The following is a 19058-nucleotide window of genomic DNA, read 5'->3' as shown; positions in this document are numbered from 1 at the left end:
AAATGTTCTTGATTATCTTCTAATGTCTAAATCTAGGGAGATATGATTTTGGTCAGATTGAAGTTTAAATAAGATATTGGATATACATGTGACATTTAGGAACAGTTGTCTGGAACTTGAAACACAGTTCCCTGTGTTACTTGTACACCATATAACATGTACCTATCAAACTACACTAATAGTACTTTAAAATTTACATGTAATCATGAACTCTGATACTTAACAGCTATAAAGACTAATTTCTGAATCTAATCTAAGTTCAAATATTCTATTAAATGTGTTTAAAACTCAAATTTAAGTTCTGATATAAATCCTGGGATTGGAGTAGTCCTCTGGTCTATTATAGATTATGGTGAAATGTATTTATTATTCTGTTTTGGACATCATATCATTCCCAAGTGCCATCTTGGCTAATGAATCAATGTCTCCTTCCTGACTCCTCAGTCTGGAGCTAAGAGCTGAATTCCCTTAAGTGAAAGTCTCTGGTAGTATTTCCTCAATTAAGTGCTTCAAGAGTCAGGGATTGGACAACAGAATGGGAAGGGTGACCACAGTGGGGGAAGAAGACAGCCATGGTTACCAGGGCTTTTGCAAAGTATATCTCTCAGGCCTCTTGGAATCCCAAAATGACTGTGCTGCAAGTGAATTTCACAGACATGTCTAATGCAAACCCTTCATTTTATAGAAAAGGGACTATGGACTATCTTGACCAGGTTGGTTTGGGCCAACTTCCTGATAATTTCCTTTGTCAGATTTTTAGAGGCCTGAGGATGTGACTTTTTGTCTTCTCATTTTCTTTTTGTTACACATTACATTTTTTCCCTTCATTCTTTAACTCAGTCTGAACATAACCACATCCTAAGCCTCCTGTCTGTAAAGTACATACAGAATCCTCTAGAGATAAAGGAGAAGCATAAAGCTAGTGGAAAGTGGCAAAATTTCTAAGTCCAGAAAGAAAAAAAGGCTGACCCCCTAGTGTTCATTAAATCCTTTCTAATCCTTCTGTTCTCAGTTCAATGTTTTGAATGATTCTTTGACTAAATTACAATTAAGACTAACTTAAAAAAATTTTCTTCAAACTATATAGAAGCTATTTCAGAATTGAATAATCAGAAATGCATATTGTTCAGTACATTTCAAGCTAATAGTGGCATATTCTCATTCATCTTTTACAAATGCTGCTGTGATGTTTGAATATTTAAAAGAGCTCTTTTGAGCATCAATGTACTTTCATTTTGGGTCCTTTAAACTAGAACACACACATGAACCTACTACATGATAGGCAAGAGGGCACATGAGCTTAGCTACAAGTCACATCCATGAATGAATATGTAGTAAATAGCACAGTACTCAAATGTATTTTGCAACTTTTACATAGGACTTTGTTTTTTGAATGTCAGATTATTGTAAAAATTGCAAAGGCAGTATCAGTACAGACTGCAAGTCAAAATGCTCTAAGTTTAATACAAGTCATTTACCATCTCTGGGCTTATTTACTTTAGGAAATGTAGAGGTTGGATTAGATAATCTCCCAATAGTGGTGGTTCAGATTTTGAAATTTCTTAGTATTTTAATACTTTGAGATAAAAAGCTTCTTTGAGATAAAAGCACCTCTAAAGTTGTTTGATTCTCTACTTTCTTGCTTAAAAAGATTTTTTTTTTTCCTGGAGTAAGCGTACATATGCTATAACATGAAATATATCCAAGATTTCTAATACTTTTGTTATTTAACTGCTGAAGCCAAGCACTTATCAACAACTGGCCTAGCCAGTTCAAAATAGGGATAACAAATATTTTTATTTCCATCTTCTCAGAGAATCAGGGAGGAAAAATTAAATGAGAAATTATTGAGTCCTTGGAACAAAAGGTGCCTTCTAATGCAGAAAATCTGCATTATCATTCTTATTATGCAGTCAGTATAAGAAATGCAATTTTCTTCTGTATTCTTGTTGGATATATTTCCTCAAGAGGATGTATTTGAAAAGTAAGTAGAACTATTTCATGGCTACATACTAAAAGAAATCTTTGTCTCCAAAAACGAGAATTTTAGAAATAGAGGGAACAAATGTTATTTCAAATTTACTGAAGAAAAGATTATACATTCTGGAGAAGATTGACGTAATGAAATGCTTTATATTCTTTAAGTTACTTTCAAACCTTTTATTTCTTTAAGTTATTACCACTACTGCTAAAAGAAGAATATCTATACTACTCTGTTTTATGGTAAAATAAATCATCCCTTTATGTTTAAATTAGAAATCACCCCTTTTTGTTTAGACTTTTAGGAATGGTGTTTCTTATGTTTAAAGGGTTTTTTTAAAAGTGTATAGTAAGAGAGACTCCGTAAAATGCTTATTTAAAAACATGATTCTTTCAACAGAAAATAATTCCCTATACAAACATGAAACTGTGAAATGGTTCCCTCTGTTTCTAATGAAGTCAAAAGTTTCTACTTTCGAAGTTGTCAGTGAGACTTTTAACAAAGTAATTAATAAAGAGATGATGGATGGCTTGGTAACAGATTTAAGAATGACTTTTTTATTTTAGTGGTTAAGCATATTTCATTTCAAGCATTTGAGAGCCAGGGGAATAAGGACATGTATTTATTAATTCTTTTCACATTCACAAAGTTAAAGTAGCAGAAGGAGGCAATAGTCTCTGTAGTTTAAGCCAAAATTGCATTACCAGACCTACAAATTACTCAATGCACCACGTTTTGTAAGTCAGGAATTATTAATGGATATAATTCTGTATACCAAATTGTTTATTCAGTAGGTAAACCACCTTATATTTTGAATGTATCATATCATGTCTGTTTTGTTCTTAAAGTTCATTTTCTGAAAGTTCTTGCCCTTTTTAAAAATGTTTCTGTAGATTTTTGGTTATTTGTATATTGTAATACTCTGAATACATAAAAAATGAAAGAGGGATTTAACTAAACATTTAAGTAAGCTAGGATTCTGATTTAACCTACCCAAAAAAGCATTCTCATTTACTTAAATGTACATTTATTGATACTCCTCAAAAAATCTAAACATTGATGAAATCATAACTTTGGAAGTACAAAATCATTGGCAGAGGCAGGACCACAAGTCATGAGCTTTTGTCTGAATGCCAGTATCCTTTTAAGTCCAGTGTAGACATTCATTGTCTGATTGACTTATTTATTTTTGATGGCATAAGAAACTTATAGATGAGTTATGAAATATATTTCTGTAATTTCCCCCAAGTACTAATAATTCAATAGGAAATAAAAATACACCTGAGTGCAAATAAGACCAAGCAAAGCTATGGTAACTGACTTATATGTGGATTATGAGATGTAAAATTTTAATTTTTCTTGAAGACTCTTCAGTTGACTTCTGAAGCTAATCTGGATTATAAATGAGGTGGGCTAAAGAAAACAGAACCACATTAATCTTTTATTCTTTTAGCTCTTACTGGCTTTTTTAACCATCGATTGTTACTTTCCTTTTGATCTTTCACCCTTTAAAAATACACATAATATTGTCTGCTTTATAAAATAATGCTAAATATTTGTTACTTTTATATCAAGGTGTCGAATAAAATTTTTAGTACTATACATTTTTGCCCTGTGTTGAGTCATCATATTTGGTTTCCAATAAATAAGGAGATATGGTCAGTCACAATGTACAGAATGAATTCTGTTACATTCACAATCAATTCTGTGACACAATTGATTCATGCATATATGGTAGCAACAATGACAGCAAAATTTTGGTCGATAGTAAAGGATACTTCATTTCTCTTGTTTTTGTAGAAGCTGTTCAAACTGGGAGGAATTGAAAAAAAAAAAAACTACTGGTCATTATAATTTCAAAGAAAAGTGAACAATAATGATGCATGGATATGCAGTTTTAGGAAAGAAATGTTGAAATCATTCCAGAACTATTTTTCTGCTCCTAGACTATATATATGCATGTCTTGGTTGTCTTCCTTTATACCTGCAGCTGTAAACTTTCATTGCTTTTGGAACCTCCTTTGATGTACTAGCTGAAGTTAAAAGTTAAAAGAAGTTAAAAGAAGAGGTAAAAACCCAGGTGACTCTGTTCCTTTTTAGCAGTTCTTAAAAGTTTAGTATTGAAAGACCCTAGCAATTGTCTGTGGATTCTAACTGTAGCCCCAGGTGGAATCTTATGGTCAGACATGTTTGTGAAATAATATATTATCTGCTTTACCCAACAAACTTATTCTCTTGTTGTACACTTATTTTCATGTTGCTAATATATTTGGGGGGGCATAATCTCCCTGGAATTATGAGAGTATGTCAATATTTGCACTCTTGGAAGAGGAGTCATAGCTTCACCTCATACTTCATGTTAATAATCTTTTTAATAAAGACCTTAGTTACCAGGTTAAGCAACCAAATATCAAGACCTGTATTTCTTACTGATATGTATTTTCCTTCATATTTGGTAATCTTGCCTTCCATAAATACAGCTGCAGGGTCCTTGGTCTCAGGGCCCTACAGTAGTTAGGATGTCAGTTTCCACATTTACCTCCTTCAGCCAAATGAAGAATGTGAAATAAGTCATTTACTTAACTAAATTTAGCCCCCCTCCTCATTCAAATTTTTATCAACTCTAAAGAAAGTAGAAAGTAATTGATGGATTAAAGTTATCTTCAAAAGGAGTGAAATTCGTCCTCCAGGTTATGAGCAAGAAAATTTCAGATACCTGATGAAGCTAAATTATCCACTGTTTAACTTTTTCACATAGACCTATGCAGGTGGTGATTTCCATGTTTAAAATACATGCCAAGTCTTTGTGACAAAGATGTGATTCTTGCCCATAAAAAGTAATTTTAAATGAGAAAAAAAATGCATGTAAAATATTAAGCAAATAACATTTTCTTGGTTAGAAAAGAAAAACTGCTGTGGTAATATTCCTGTATTCTTTGACTTCCCCAAGAATCAGGACCTGACATAAATAGGAACAGAGTGGAGATAAGTTATATAAAGGTACTTTCAAAATGTATCCCACTAAACACTAGTCACTTATGTAGTGTTTTAAAAATTCACTTAGCAATATTAGTGATTAGCAATGATTATCTAAGTATGATTATAATGTTACCAATTTCTTTTCAAGACATATGAAAGATTTAATTTATAACTAGTGTCTCCTATGTATGGGTCAGTTATATTTAAATAGATTGTAGTGGCACAGGGAAAAGGTCTGTTTAAACTGAGATTTCGTATGTCCTTGTCATTAGTTGAAATTCCACCAGTAATTAATCAGATAGTAATTATAAACAATAAATCAAGAGGATTTTTTTTTTTTGCTGTGGAAATATAAACACAAAGTAACTACCTTAAAACTTTTGCATTTATCTATTTCAGCAATGTTGCTTTTTTTTTTTTAAGGCTGTATTAATCACTACAGAACTAATGTTCATTGCTAGGGGTTCAGGACCAGGTCTCAGAACCAAGGTCAAGTTGTAAGAGGCAGCAACACTGTTGGCATGAATGCATCATCCCCTCTCCCTGACTCATTGGAGGCTACTGTTTTCTTAGACCATTTTAACGCACCCTAAAATTCTTGTATGGTTTCTGAAATTTCTTGAGGCTTCAGAAAGATTCGAATTATGGTTCTCAATTCTTACTGCGCTTCAGAATATCTCCAAGAGCTTTAAAATCTATAGATACTTGGGTACTGCCTCCAGATTTCTGATTCACTGGGTCTGTTGTGGGGACAGATTAAGTGGCTTTTGAAAGATGCTCAGGTAGTTCTGATGTGCATAACACTTCTCTTTGTGATCACTTGTTTAAGACACTTTAGGCATTTTTCCAGCCTAATTTCAGAAAGTCCAAAATGTAAGAATTAGGGGATATTTTCAAGGGTTCTATGTAATAATACCATACTTTAAAACATAAAATGTTATAAAGTAGTTTGTAAGAGTTTACCCTTTTGCACAATGGATTTCTAAATTAGCAGGTGCATAGTATTTTTTTCTAATACAATATCATTAAGAATTTGATTATCCAGACCTCCCACAGGAAATGCTTGATGACATACAAATTGTCACAAGATCTAATCCCAACTTATGTCCTTTTTAAACACCTGTCTGAGTGAACTCTGCCACTGACCCTTTAAATGCATGGCTTTTTAATTTTCCAAAAGTAGTAAGCCAGTTGGAATGCTAGAAATGCACATTTGCTGTTTATGTTCCATTCCAGTAAATCATCTTCTGAATTACTATGTTGATCTCTTGATTGCATAGTTAATGAGAGAAGTCTAAAAATGCCATTAGGATTGGCTGGTAGCCTTATTTACAGAGGTTTATCAGATGGAGTTGATTCTACATAATTAGCCAATAATGAAAGCCAATTGTTACTTTTACTGTCTCATGAGTCGGCCTCAAGAATTGACTTTTTAAAAGTTAGAAACGTGGTTATAAATTGGGGAATGTTGAAGGCTTACCTAGTAAACTGTTTAACATTTTCCCCAAGTGTGGACTCTAAATTTGTATTAATTACAATGGAATAGCTAAAATATTATATAGCTTAATGCCAAACATGCCTAAGGATCAGTCTTGACATAGACAAACTATATTAATATCATTAACTCAAGTGTGTTCATCATGTCTATCTATAGTGTAATACTGAACCAGGTACTGCCTAGCTGAAGGTCACGGGTTACATACAGCTATTCAAATACTTTATTTTGGTGACAGCTGAATTACTCCCTGACCTGACTTTACTGAGTGGAAGGATCATCTTCATCCTTATGCCTTCCTGCCCTTTCTAAAAATAGTAGGGCCCTTAACAAGGAGATATTTTAAGCAGCTCATATTCACTTGTCTCATCAGGAGCAGCTTATTTCAGCCACTTGCATGTGTCAGATTTACATGTGTGCTGCATAGTTCATGCCTCTGCACTCCACTCCTATAAGAAACCTGCAAATGTAAAGACACTGGGATTACTAGCTAAGAGTCAGTGGGTAAACACAAATGGAAGGAGGAAGATACTTTTTAGGAATGTGAATATGCTTGGAAATCATCCATTTCAGACATTTGCACATCAGTCCTCAGCTTTTCGGATCTGTTTTCATAAGACCTGGCTGTGATTTCACTCCAGAGACCTCAATGATCTTGCCACTTTTTAACAATATTCATAGGAGCCACTGCCAGCCTGTGGATAAGGGAAACTAATGAGAAACTGCCACCTGCAATCTGAACAGCAAAAACAAAACCAAGCAAAACAAAAGAATCCAAAACAAAACCAAAAAAGAACAGCTCAAACAATTCGGGCTCACAAGAAGACGCGTAGAAAAACACTGAGATGTAACTTTGATTTGATATCTGGATTTCTAAGTCACAGGACTGGCATGCAGTGGGTACTTTGTATTTTTCCACTTTGAAAAACAAGTACAAATCTATGTTATTCTGCACAACTGGGACCAAAAAAATTATGCATGTGAGAAAACACAGACTCTAAAAGCAAGATGGAATGTAAGCAGGTAAACCCTGTTCCACAGTCATGTCATTCCGGTACGGTTGTACGTGGTACTCGTGTTTGCACCTCTAAGAAATTTCCATTTTTTCGCATCAAAAAATCCAGATATGAAGCTGAAGCTGCATTCTTTGCCAACCTGAAGCTGTCTGATTTCAACATCATTGACACCCTTGGAGTTGGAGGTTTCGGACGAGTAGAACTGGTAGGTAATTGTTCTTTAAATGCTTTTGAAAGCCTCTGCCTTCACTTTTAATTTTTCCTTCCTAGATTATCTTTTTGCTCCTTAATTACTTTAACAATTAATAACTTTTCCTTAAATATATTTATAGCAGTGTGTGAGAATTGGCAAGAGTTAAAATGGACTATTTTATGTAGTAATAAATTGAACTTTTATAAATGAAAGGTAACATATTACTTAATAAGGAGTCATAAAACACTATAATCTGTTTTGCTTCCTTAATTCTGATCAGTGCTCAGTAACTTAGTTGTATACCTTTTCTAAAATTATAGTAATTTAAATGTCAATTTACATATAAATGGAAGTCATAAAATATCCATGTATATGCATATAGTTGTGTATATATAATAATTATATATGATGAGCAATATAAGATACCAGTGCTTTAAAAAAAATCCAGTAAATGGTGTCAGGGAAATTCTGTGACTCTATAGTTGCAGTCACCTATGTAGATTATAGTGCTAATGGTTTTTGAATATTTTATATAATTTATTTCACACATACTTTATACACATACACACAGCTAATTGTTGGTGAAAATCAAGAGATTTTGGTACAGATTTATAAAATGAAAGCATAACCTATAAATCTAAAAACTGACATTGCAACAAAAATTAGGTGGAAAAATGTATTCTGGCAACTGAGTTGCTGCATTTGAAGACTCTGTAGCTAGAAACTCTCTTTGATAATGCAGATAAATTTTCATATTTCTGCTGAATATCGAGGCATCCCTGATATGGGACACCAGTACAGTATGTTAGGAACTCCCTGAGACTGTCCACAGTGCAGTAAACAGTTACTGTTGCCACCAGGAGATAGGAGAAATCCCCTTCCAGAAAAGTAGATTGACCCAGAGCTATTTTTGAAATGTGTCTATTGGTGCTGCAGATGGGATTTCTGACCTTGACAAACAGAAAGATGCTATTTGCTTAAATATTTGTCAAGAAGGTTTTAGACCCATAATGTGTTTCACTGAATTTGTATTTATACCTTCCTTAACATTGACTATGGAGATGCTAAGAATTACTATTTCTGACTTAATAGTCACAGTGTACTCTGAGGAGATAAGTACTTTCAGTTACAGGAGTAAAAATCAAATATTTGCTTTTCTGTTTGCTGAATCCTGTCAATTAAAAGCAATGCCAGATTTACTTTTCAGTTACTTTAATTTTTGTGATAAAATATAACTGCTTCTGTAGCTAATGAAGATTGATTAACAGCATTGCACTGGGTGTGTTGACATATAAACAGGGCAGGGGTACACATAGCTCCTCACCATGAGGATTTATTTTTGGAGTGTTTATTTACATAGTCATATGTGTCTAAATCCCTTTCTGAATGAAAGGACAGAATAAAGGACAGATCAAGGACAGAATTCCCTAGAGACTACTTTTTTGGCTATTTGTTATGATTTCTTAGATACTATTTTTAAAGACTATACCAACAAAAAATGCTGTTTTATTTTGACCAAAAAATAAACATTACAACTTTGTGAATTCCTAGAGGTCTAAGAAATGAAGTCGGGAGCCTTAAAATTATCAGTGAGATAGTTTATAAAACATAGTAATGGACTTAGAATTTTTGAAATATTCAAAATCATTTGTAGATACTGAAATCACTTCATGTTGAACAGTTAAATGCCACATTAATGATGGAAAACTGCTAGGAGGCACAACCAACCACAAAGTGAAGGGAGGGGCAGTATGGGCATAGAAAAAGTAATACAGTGTAAGAAAACAAAATAGGCATGTGTGTGTTTGCATATTTGCATATTTATAAATAAGCTCCCTTCCAGTAGAGATTGTCAAAGGTAGTTCAACCTAATTTTCCTTTTGTGACTATTTTTACTCCTTTACACCAGGTATTTGTAGGCTAATAAAAACCATAACCCCAAGAATTAATTTAAATTGGTACTATAGCTCAAAAACTTTAGATACATAACCAGTACATGTCTTAACCACTGAAGTTAGTCACTACATGACTTACACTTCCCCAAAAAACAACACTGGGATAATCAGATTTTCCAAATTCTGTTCTTTATCCAATTTGGATTAATCATATAAGTGATTGGTAATACCACGAAGTTGATTCTTCCCAGTTCTTACTACTTACTGCCTCATAATAATAGCTATTGGGTATGAAAAATAGTTTTCCCTGTGATTATTTTTTACAAGCACTTATTGAATTCAGTGGCGCCAGAATTGGGAGTTTGTTCTCAACACGTTGGTTGATTGTATGTTGAATTGCCATGAAGACAGTGGTGACTACACAGCAGCAGGCGGTCGTGTGCCTTTGGAACAGTAGTCTGACTGTTAGGAGGCGATCTAGGCAGAACCCAGTTCAGTTTGATTACAGAAGTTTTTTCTTCACTCTCCTCTGAGAATGTTGTATGCAAGGTAATTGTATCACTGTTCTTTTTAAGCCATGCAGTCTTGATACAGGCTTTTCACATGTGTATGCACAGTACTAAGCACGCTGATACTAAGATGCAATACTGATTCCTTGAAGCTATCAACTCTTAGTTTAGCAGTGTTAACCAGATAAATGATATTATGAAAACATACTATAGTTACATTTTAATTTTATAATAGTATTTTAAAAAATACCCCAGGTATAAGATTATAAAATCATAAATTCTTGAGAGGGGTATAAAGTATTAAAACAAAATTGAATTCTTTGAAGTTAGAGTTGTAGTTTTCTCATCATTTGACATAGATTATTTTCATGTACTCTTGTATAATTATTTGCCCTTTAAAGACTACTTAACATTTGTTAATTTTTATCACTTATGTTAATTTTGATGAATTTATATGCAGAAATATTTTTCAGGAAGGAAAATTTTTAAAAAGTTTATGGCCGACTTTTGGAGGTGAGGACATAAACAGTCATTCGATGGTAAACATAATAGCTTCAAATAAAGGCCTTATATGAGTGGAACTTCAGCTATTCAAGTCAATTTCATAATTGCTTTAAGCATAGTTGATATAGCATAACTGGTTTTAACTTTCATAATAGCAGGCATGTCTTTTTCACAATCATTACTTTCGTGAAATTTTCATCTGGTACATACTGTATTTTCTAGCCATGTTCTTTGCTTCTAAGAATGGACTTTTTAATTTATTCAATGCTACCTTTTTATAGTTTGTCTTCCCAAAGACCTTATTATGTTCATAATGATCACTTTTAGCAACAGAACTCAGCTGTTTTTATATACGATTTACTCATTAAAGCTATAAGCACCACAGTAAGAGATCCAGGTAGTCCTCTTAATTTACAAGCTATGGCTGTAAAATTAGGAGATTTATTTTTCAAATCACAAGTAAACATTAGATCCATGGCTTTGTAGTCACATTCCATACTTTACTTTTGCTCTTGCCAGAGAGATGCTTGCTTTCAGAATAGGTTAGCTGAAATAAACAAATTTCTTTTAAATCTGGCTATGCATGTGATGGTTGCTTTGGATATTAGATATATAATTTATTCAACGATCCAAATCCTCGTCTACCATACTTGGATAAAATACAAGAACACAGATATGGAAGGTATAATTTTGTCCTTGTGGATTGTATACTTTCTACGTCATTTATTTATTTATGTGGTAAGCCCAAAGTTGGGACACACAAAGTTTAATAGAAAATATCCACTCAAGGGCCTCCCTGGTGGCGCAGCGGGTTGAGCGCCATGCTGAGAAGCTGTCTGCAGTGTGGGTTCGATTCCCAGCTGGCCAGCGAGAAACCCACATGGTGCGGCAGACCTCTCCTGCCTTGCCCACTGCTCCCTTCAGCAGTGTCTTTGGTCTGTCTGCCTTTTCTGTTCCCTACTCTGTTTCTGGTGAATTCTCTCACCCTCCCACACCTCTGACCTGTATCCCAGTTCTTGAATAAATTAATCTTTAAAAAATAAAAAATAAAATATCCAGTCGAAAGGACAATAATGTAAAACTTAAGAATTTAATTCATAATCATAGTATGAGCAGCATGCACTTAGTGCATGGAAGAGCAGCACTCCTGGGAGGTGGCAGCATTTCTAAGGCAGAGGGAGAGTTTAGGTATTTACATAATAAACTGATATTACCCCTTACTAATCAAGCCTTTCATATGAACATTGCTTTTATAATCTGGAAATTGCTCTCACATACAATTTTGCCTTTATAGCAATGTTGGGAGAAGAACATAAAGCATGATATCCATTTTTTTTTTAAATTTTTTGCATAGAAGACCTGGGGAAGGAAGTGCAGCTGGTGAGAGGATTCACCAGAGACAGAATAGGGAGAAGAACAGGCAGATTTACTGAAATATCCTGCTGAGGGGAACAGTGGGCAAGACAGGAAAGGTCTGCTGTGCCATGTAGGTAGCTCCCTGGCCAAGAATTGAACTCAGGCCGTTGTGGTGATTGCACTGAGACTTAAACCCTACATCACCAGGGAGGCCCCCGAGGCATAATATACATTTTATACAAGTCAAAAATGGTTCCTATAGGGCCTCCTGGTAGTGCAGGCAGTTGAGCGCAGCACTGTGAAGCTGTTGCAGTCTCTGCAGTGTGGTTTCAATCCTTGCCCGCCAGGGAGATACCCACATGGTGGTGCAGACCTCTCCTGACTAGCCCGCTGCTCCCCTCAGCAGTGTATTTCAGTCAGTCTGCCTGTTCTGTCTCTGGTGAATCCTCTCACCCTCCCACACATCTGGCCTGTACCCCAGTTCTTGTATGCAGGAATAAATTAAAAAAAAAACTTTTTTAAAAAATGGTGCATGGAAGTGGCCTAAGATTATGTAGTTATCAAAGAGCTGTTGTTATTGTTTGGAACTACTAATTTTTAATCATAAGCTTTCTATTACTCTGACTCTAAAAAATACTAAGATTCTTAATGCCATTGTCACATATACACCTTTCTTTAAAAAATTCCAGAATTTAGGAATCTGTATTAGATGTTACAATTATCTGCTATTAGCTTTTATTTCTGTCAAACCTAAAGTGGCTTTTCCTTCTCTGACTCTTTTGCTGGTCCTATTTTAGTGATAAAATATCTATGGATGAAAAATACAGCACAGCATAACATAGCAGCTAAAAGCTAGGTTTCTAGAAACTTTCTGGATTCAGACCTTACAGGCTATATATGCTTAGTCATTTACTTAATCATGATTGTCAGTTTCTTTGTTTCTTAAGAGGATAAGTTCCTCACTGCATTGCAAAGTTTAAATGAGCTCAAGTCTGCCAAATAGACCTTACCTTACATATCTTAGATCAGTAAGTGTTGTCAATGTTATAATAATTATTATTTAAACATGCTATCATTTCCATCTATACCCACAGAAAAGGAAGAAAATGGAAATTTTTTACCCCTTTTTCCTCCCATTGTTAGGTCAGTCCTGAGAGAGGAAGCATTTCTCTAAGAGACTGAGGTCTTCAAATGACCTTTAGTGATAGTTTCTATTAAATTCTCCTAAACTACTAAAGCTCCTTACTTTCTGATCTGTCATGAGTAGAAATGGGAAACAGTTTCCTGTCTTCCTCACCCTGAACCTCTGTGTACCAGAGGTAGTCTGCTTTTATTTATCCATTTTTCTTCCAAATTATAAAGACCCACAACTTAACCTCTCAATAGAAAGTCATCAATATAATTTCTCACAGTCTTCTTAAGACATGGCACTGCAACTGGGCATGATAAGGGTCTAGTTCTTGCCAAGTGGTTTGCAAAAGTTACCTTTCATTCCTTCTGTGGCATAGTTCACATCAGTTGGCCCAGGAGGGGGCGCTGTGGTAACAAGTTGCAAGAACTTTGCCTAACTAGTGAACCATGCATGTGAACCTGGGTCAGGGGGCTTTACATATAGCCATGCATAACACTCTCTGGTATTTTTGCCAGCTGCCTAGACATTATGCAAGCAGGCCTGGATGGGTATGTAAACAAGTGAAAGAAAAATAGAGACCAAGAGATGATTAAGCAAGATATCAGGTGATAACCCCATTGCTCTTCAATAGAATGTTCTTTCATCATTATGAAAGAGGGCAGCATAACTCCAAAGGGAAACCCCATGTAAGATCAAACTCTTTCAAGAGTTTCTTACTGCCAAGCCACATGGCAATGAAATAGGATAGCTGTGGGATCACTGTGCAGTGCTGCCATATGTGCCATGGTGTTTTATTCTGCACAGGATGCCCAGGGAAACCCCGCTGCACTGAGACCTGTGTCTGCCTGTAACCACAGTGAATAGGGTCAATACACTGGTTGAAAACACAATTTGTCTTATTTTAACAGTCTTTTGTCTTGGCATCCACTACTTGGTTTATTATTAAATATGTCATTCTCATTTTATGTTTAATCTTAAAAAAAATTAAAACTGATGCAAAATGTTGTGACAAATTGTAGTGATTTCTGAGAAAATTATTCAGATAGCTAATGAAAATGCAAAGCAATGAAAATCCAACTCAATAAACAATAATTGAGCATAATAGGTATAGTTATAATATATTGTAGCTCCTAAAATATCTAACCAAAAACCACTATCTATGCAGAAATCACAGGTAGAGAGTTTATCTCTATTTTGAATATGCAAATGAAATAAGAGGTTCAGGAATTCATCTTATCAGTGTAAATATATGCTTTGCCATTTATTCAAATGAATATTTTTCATTAAAAGTTTTTGTAATAAAGGTCCTACAGTAAAGTAAAATGTTAAAAATTTCTCATCTAGACAGCATTAGGCATGTCTTCCCAAGGCTTAAGGTAATGGGTGATAAAGCATTTTATCCACAAATTAGCACTATGATTGCAATCACTTTTTGTTTTCTGTGACAAAATTTGTTTTTCTTTTCACCAAGTTGAAGTTTTACGCATATCACATTCAACAAATTACATATTTTTAAAATGAGCTAAATTTTATTTTTGTGGTATTCAGAATATAGATGTGATTCTTGCCTTCATGGGATTCCTGCCTTCTAACACACATGAAAAACACCAAATGAACTCCTTCAGGATTATAGTAAATTCTAAATTATGCAAAAAGGTATTCAGTGTTTCAGAAAGAGAAGGAACATGTGGAATAGAGTAGTAAAAAAGGACCTGAGAAAGCCTTGAAAAGATGCAAAAGTCAAGCAAGGACTTAGAAAATAAGCTGGGATTTAAATGAACAGATGGGGAAAGGCTGTTTCAGCCAAAAGTACAAGATAGAAGGCCACGTGTTCTCACAGACACCAGGCAAATGGGACTAGAGCAGAAGTTATATGAGAGAGCAGTGAGAGATATTATTGTTAATAGAGGGCAACTATTATATTCATAAAGGAGACCAGACTTTAAAGACAAGGCATTTGTGTGCATTAGGTCAAGTGACGAAAGTGTATAAATAGAGATTCAGCTCTCAAATTCTGTCTGTGAAATGAAAGAATACACTATAAGGTGACCGGAGGAACTATTTTTAGGTGGCTCAACTCCCAAAATAACTTCTCTTCTAAATAAAGTAATTTGTTTTGTGCCAAGATGTATTCCTCAACCCTGAAAATTTTATGTAAGCACTTTCAAAGAGAGATCCCTTCCATGTGAGGGAAAAACAATTCCCTTATGATTGTTAGTAAAGCTGAATACCTGTGTTCTTTGAAAAAAGTACAAAAATGTTTCTTTGTTTCTAGGAAAAAAATATGGAAAGGATCATTTGTATGTTTCAGTATAGTGCACTAATTAGATACTTATTGCTAGTCATATCTGTCCCTCATATTAATATCTCCATTGATATTGACATTGACACATAACCATGTATTAGCTTGAACATTAAGCTGTGAGATGGCTTGATACTTAACCCAAGCTCAAGTTGGTCACCTGTCAAATTCACCTGGGAAGAACATCGATACCCAAAAAAAGTTTAAAAAAGTAACTTAACCCAAGGGAAGCATTACATGGTCGTGGCTACCATCTCAAGTTCCACATTCACATAAACATAACAGTTTAAATGTTTAATGTGACAGTTTAAAGTAAAATCACTAAATGTATGTTGAACTGACTTAACTACATTTGAAGTACAAAACATTAGGGAAGAAGCTATCCTTTGATATTTAAACTGTCAGATAGGTAAAGAATAGCATAATTTATGACATTAAGGTTTTATTATACATCATGATTAAAATTTAAAAAATTATACATCACTTATGCCTTAACCTCAAAAATATAACTAGAATGTAAAACCTTTCATGTGTTAACCTGATCACATCTCAGAGAGTTGTTTCACAATGTGGGATTCTCTGTTCCATTTCAGTTCAAATTTTCAGTCAATAAATAACTGAAAGAAATTATTTCAACTTACACATTGAAATGTGAAATTTTCATGTTATCGACTTAAAAATGTTAAAGCAAATTTCAAAAACAGTCACATTGCTGTGTCTCTTTTACATGAGTGTGATTATGCATAGAAATAAAAATACTGGGAGGGAAAATAAAATATTTTCCTTTATCAAATAAAATGTATCAGATAATGAGATCACATAAATATCAATTTTGACAATCATTACAAATGAATAAGTTTTAACACTGGTAGTGCAGGGTCAAAAAATGGTATGCTTAAATTTCAGTAATCAGTGTTTCAATGTCAGTCACATTTTTCAGTAGAAATCACAGTTAAGTGAAAAATCTTGAATCAATTTACGTAACCCTTTGAGTCAATATCAACCATAGCTAATTTCTTATTGAGGGAAATCACAAGTGTTTATTGATTTGTAAGTAATTTCTATAAAATAATCTAACCATTTATTCATATTGTGATTATAAATAGAAACATAGAAAAGCTTGAAAATTAAATACCTTTAAAAAAAAATTAAAACTGGGCCTCCCTGGTGGCGCAGGTGGTTGAGCACAGCACTGTGAAGCTGTCCGCAGCCTCTGCAGCGCAGGTTTGATCCTGGCCCGATGAGGAGATACCCACATGGCATGGCAGACCTCTCCTGTCTTGCCCGCTGCTCCCCTCAGCAGTGTATTTCAGTCAGTTTGCCTGTTCTGTTCCCTGTCTCTGGTGAATCCTCTCACCCTCCTGCACATCTGGCCTGTACCCCGGTTCTTGTATGCATAAATAAATAAAATCTTTAAAAATATATGTACTTGTGAGGAACACCTTTTAAAAAAACCCTCTGTGAAAATAGTTTGACTGCTATTTTGATCAAACTGAATTTAATAATACAGATGTTTCTTGTTATTTCTTGTCATTAGCTGTAGAAATTAATTTTAATCTGATGGCAAATTACAGAGCAAATGGCATTATTAAAATTCTTGATGTGGGGTTCCAGTGAATCTGGGAAAGGAAACAAGTAAAATAGAGAAACACTCTTGTGCAAGTGGCAGGTGGAGTAGATGAAAAGACAAATAAAAATAAGCTATTTCTCTGTATTCCTTTGTTCTGAAAATGGTATGTCTGGCCATACATAAACATTAGTCATTAATTGTTGAAATAAGTTTTACACATAAAATCTTTTCGATGTAGATATATAGCAATGCCATGTCTCTACACTGCTTGACCAAAATGCTATCAAGTCTGACATCCCTGTTATACTCCTAACCCATTGTCTGCATGCTCTGTCACTTGGACTTGTGCCACATAGGCTGTCAGGTTCCTAATGTTCTCCTCACTTCTGTATCCTGTACCAGGAACAAACCTGGTACCATAGTCCAGACATTGATTAAGGAACAACCAAATGTGAGCTGTTATTCTGTAGTGCAAAGAGGAAGGTGAGGATTGACACTGTGGATTCCTGAAAGACGCCATTTTAATAACAGATTGAAAACAGGCGCTTTTCTATTAAGGTTTTGGTTAATGTGTGCCTGAAAATGATAGTACTATGACATAATAAAGGAAATTCTCATGTAAAAATTAGTATCTTTTTGTAGAGGAATACAATCTTCTACTTTGCAGAACAGAAATTTCTGTGTACTTAAAAAATTTTCCTTACTTTCATGAATGTGTATGTCAGATCCTTCTACATATGTGGAAGTTATGTCCAGAAATGTTACTTTAGTCAGAGTGGTATTTTTTCCTCTGTGAAAGTAAAACTACTTAAGAGAAATCTCATATTCCTTTTCTCACATTCTTTTCTAAATCAGATTTAATTATGAATTGTAATAGTAAATACCATTTATGAGACTCCATTGCAGTATTTTCACATTGCTATCTGATTTTATCTTATAATATCTATAAATAAGGTGCTTTTATTTTTTTTAAGAAGGGAAAACAAATTCCTAGTTTACATTAACTTGCCAGTGACTATAGTTTGCATGTTAAAATAAAAAAAGGCATTGCCCAAATACATTTTCTTGACTACAAAATTTTAAAAATTTCGATAATTATGCACATTTGAATGATCTTACTTTTATATGGAAATGAGACTTTTCAATTTACCACTTTTTTAAAAAAAGATTTATTTATTTATGCATACAAGAGCTGGGGTACGGACTAGAGATGTGGGGAGAGGATTCACCAGAGACAGAATGGGGAACAGAACAGGCAGACTGACTAAAATACACTGCTGAGGGGAGCAGCAGGTGAGACAGGAGAGATATAATTTACATACTAGTAATTCCTATACTAATTACATACTAGTTACATTCCTATACTAGTACCTACTAGTTACATACTAATACATACTAATACATACATAACTATACTAGTTACATAGTAGTTATTCCTATACTAGTTACATACTATTCCTATACTAGTTATGTATAGGAACTGTATGTATGTATGTATGCATGTAACTAATAGTATGTAACTGTTCCTATACTCGTTACATACTAGTACATACTAGTACATGCTAGTTACATTCCTACACTAGTTACATACTAGTCATTCCTATACTTGTTACATACTAGTTATTCCTACAATCCTGTCTTAGTACAATTTCTGCTACTCAAAAAAGAACTCTTGTGTCTGTTTGCAAACACTGTCCATTGTCACTCCCAGTCTAGGTAACCAATAGTATATATTCTACCTGTAAAGATTAGCCTTTTCTGGTGCATGTATTCATAAGTTAAAACTTTCATTATATGCTTTTATTTTTTACATGTGTATATATATATATATATCCTTTTTTTTTTACACTATAGGATTTCATATATTTTTTTAAAGATTTATTTATACAAGAATCAGGGTACAGGCCAGTTGTACAGGAGGGTTAGAGGATTCACCAGAGACAGAGTGGGGAACAGAAGAGGCAGACTGACTGAAATACACTGCTGAGGGGAGCAGTGTGCAAGACAGGAGAGGTCTGCAGCACCATGTGGGCATCTCCGCAGCACTGCAGAGGTTGCAGACAGCTTCACAGCACTGCATTCAACTGTCTGCACCACCAGGGAGGCCCCACACTATAGGATTTCTC

General features: G+C 34.4%; 1 protein-coding gene across 2 annotated transcripts in view; it reads left to right on the top strand.

Annotated features, from left to right (window-relative positions):
* The window catches only part of PRKG1 (protein kinase cGMP-dependent 1), a gene marked incomplete at both ends in the record, with an annotated part of 1336641 nt that overhangs the window by 1288406 nt on the left and 29177 nt on the right, over positions 1–19058 (top strand). For both annotated transcript variants that reach the window (XM_084246048.1, XM_084246047.1), the window contains one exon: positions 7580–7676. In XM_084246048.1, coding sequence (XP_084102174.1) covers positions 7580–7676 — 97 coding nt within the window. The remainder of the gene's footprint in view (positions 1–7579; positions 7677–19058) is intronic.

This window comes from Talpa europaea, assembly GCF_964194135.1.
Source record: "Talpa europaea genome assembly, chromosome: 10".
Taxonomy (NCBI): domain Eukaryota; kingdom Metazoa; phylum Chordata; class Mammalia; order Eulipotyphla; family Talpidae; genus Talpa; species Talpa europaea.
Note: the sequence above shows the minus strand (reverse complement) of the source record. Positions and strands in the feature narration are given on the sequence as shown.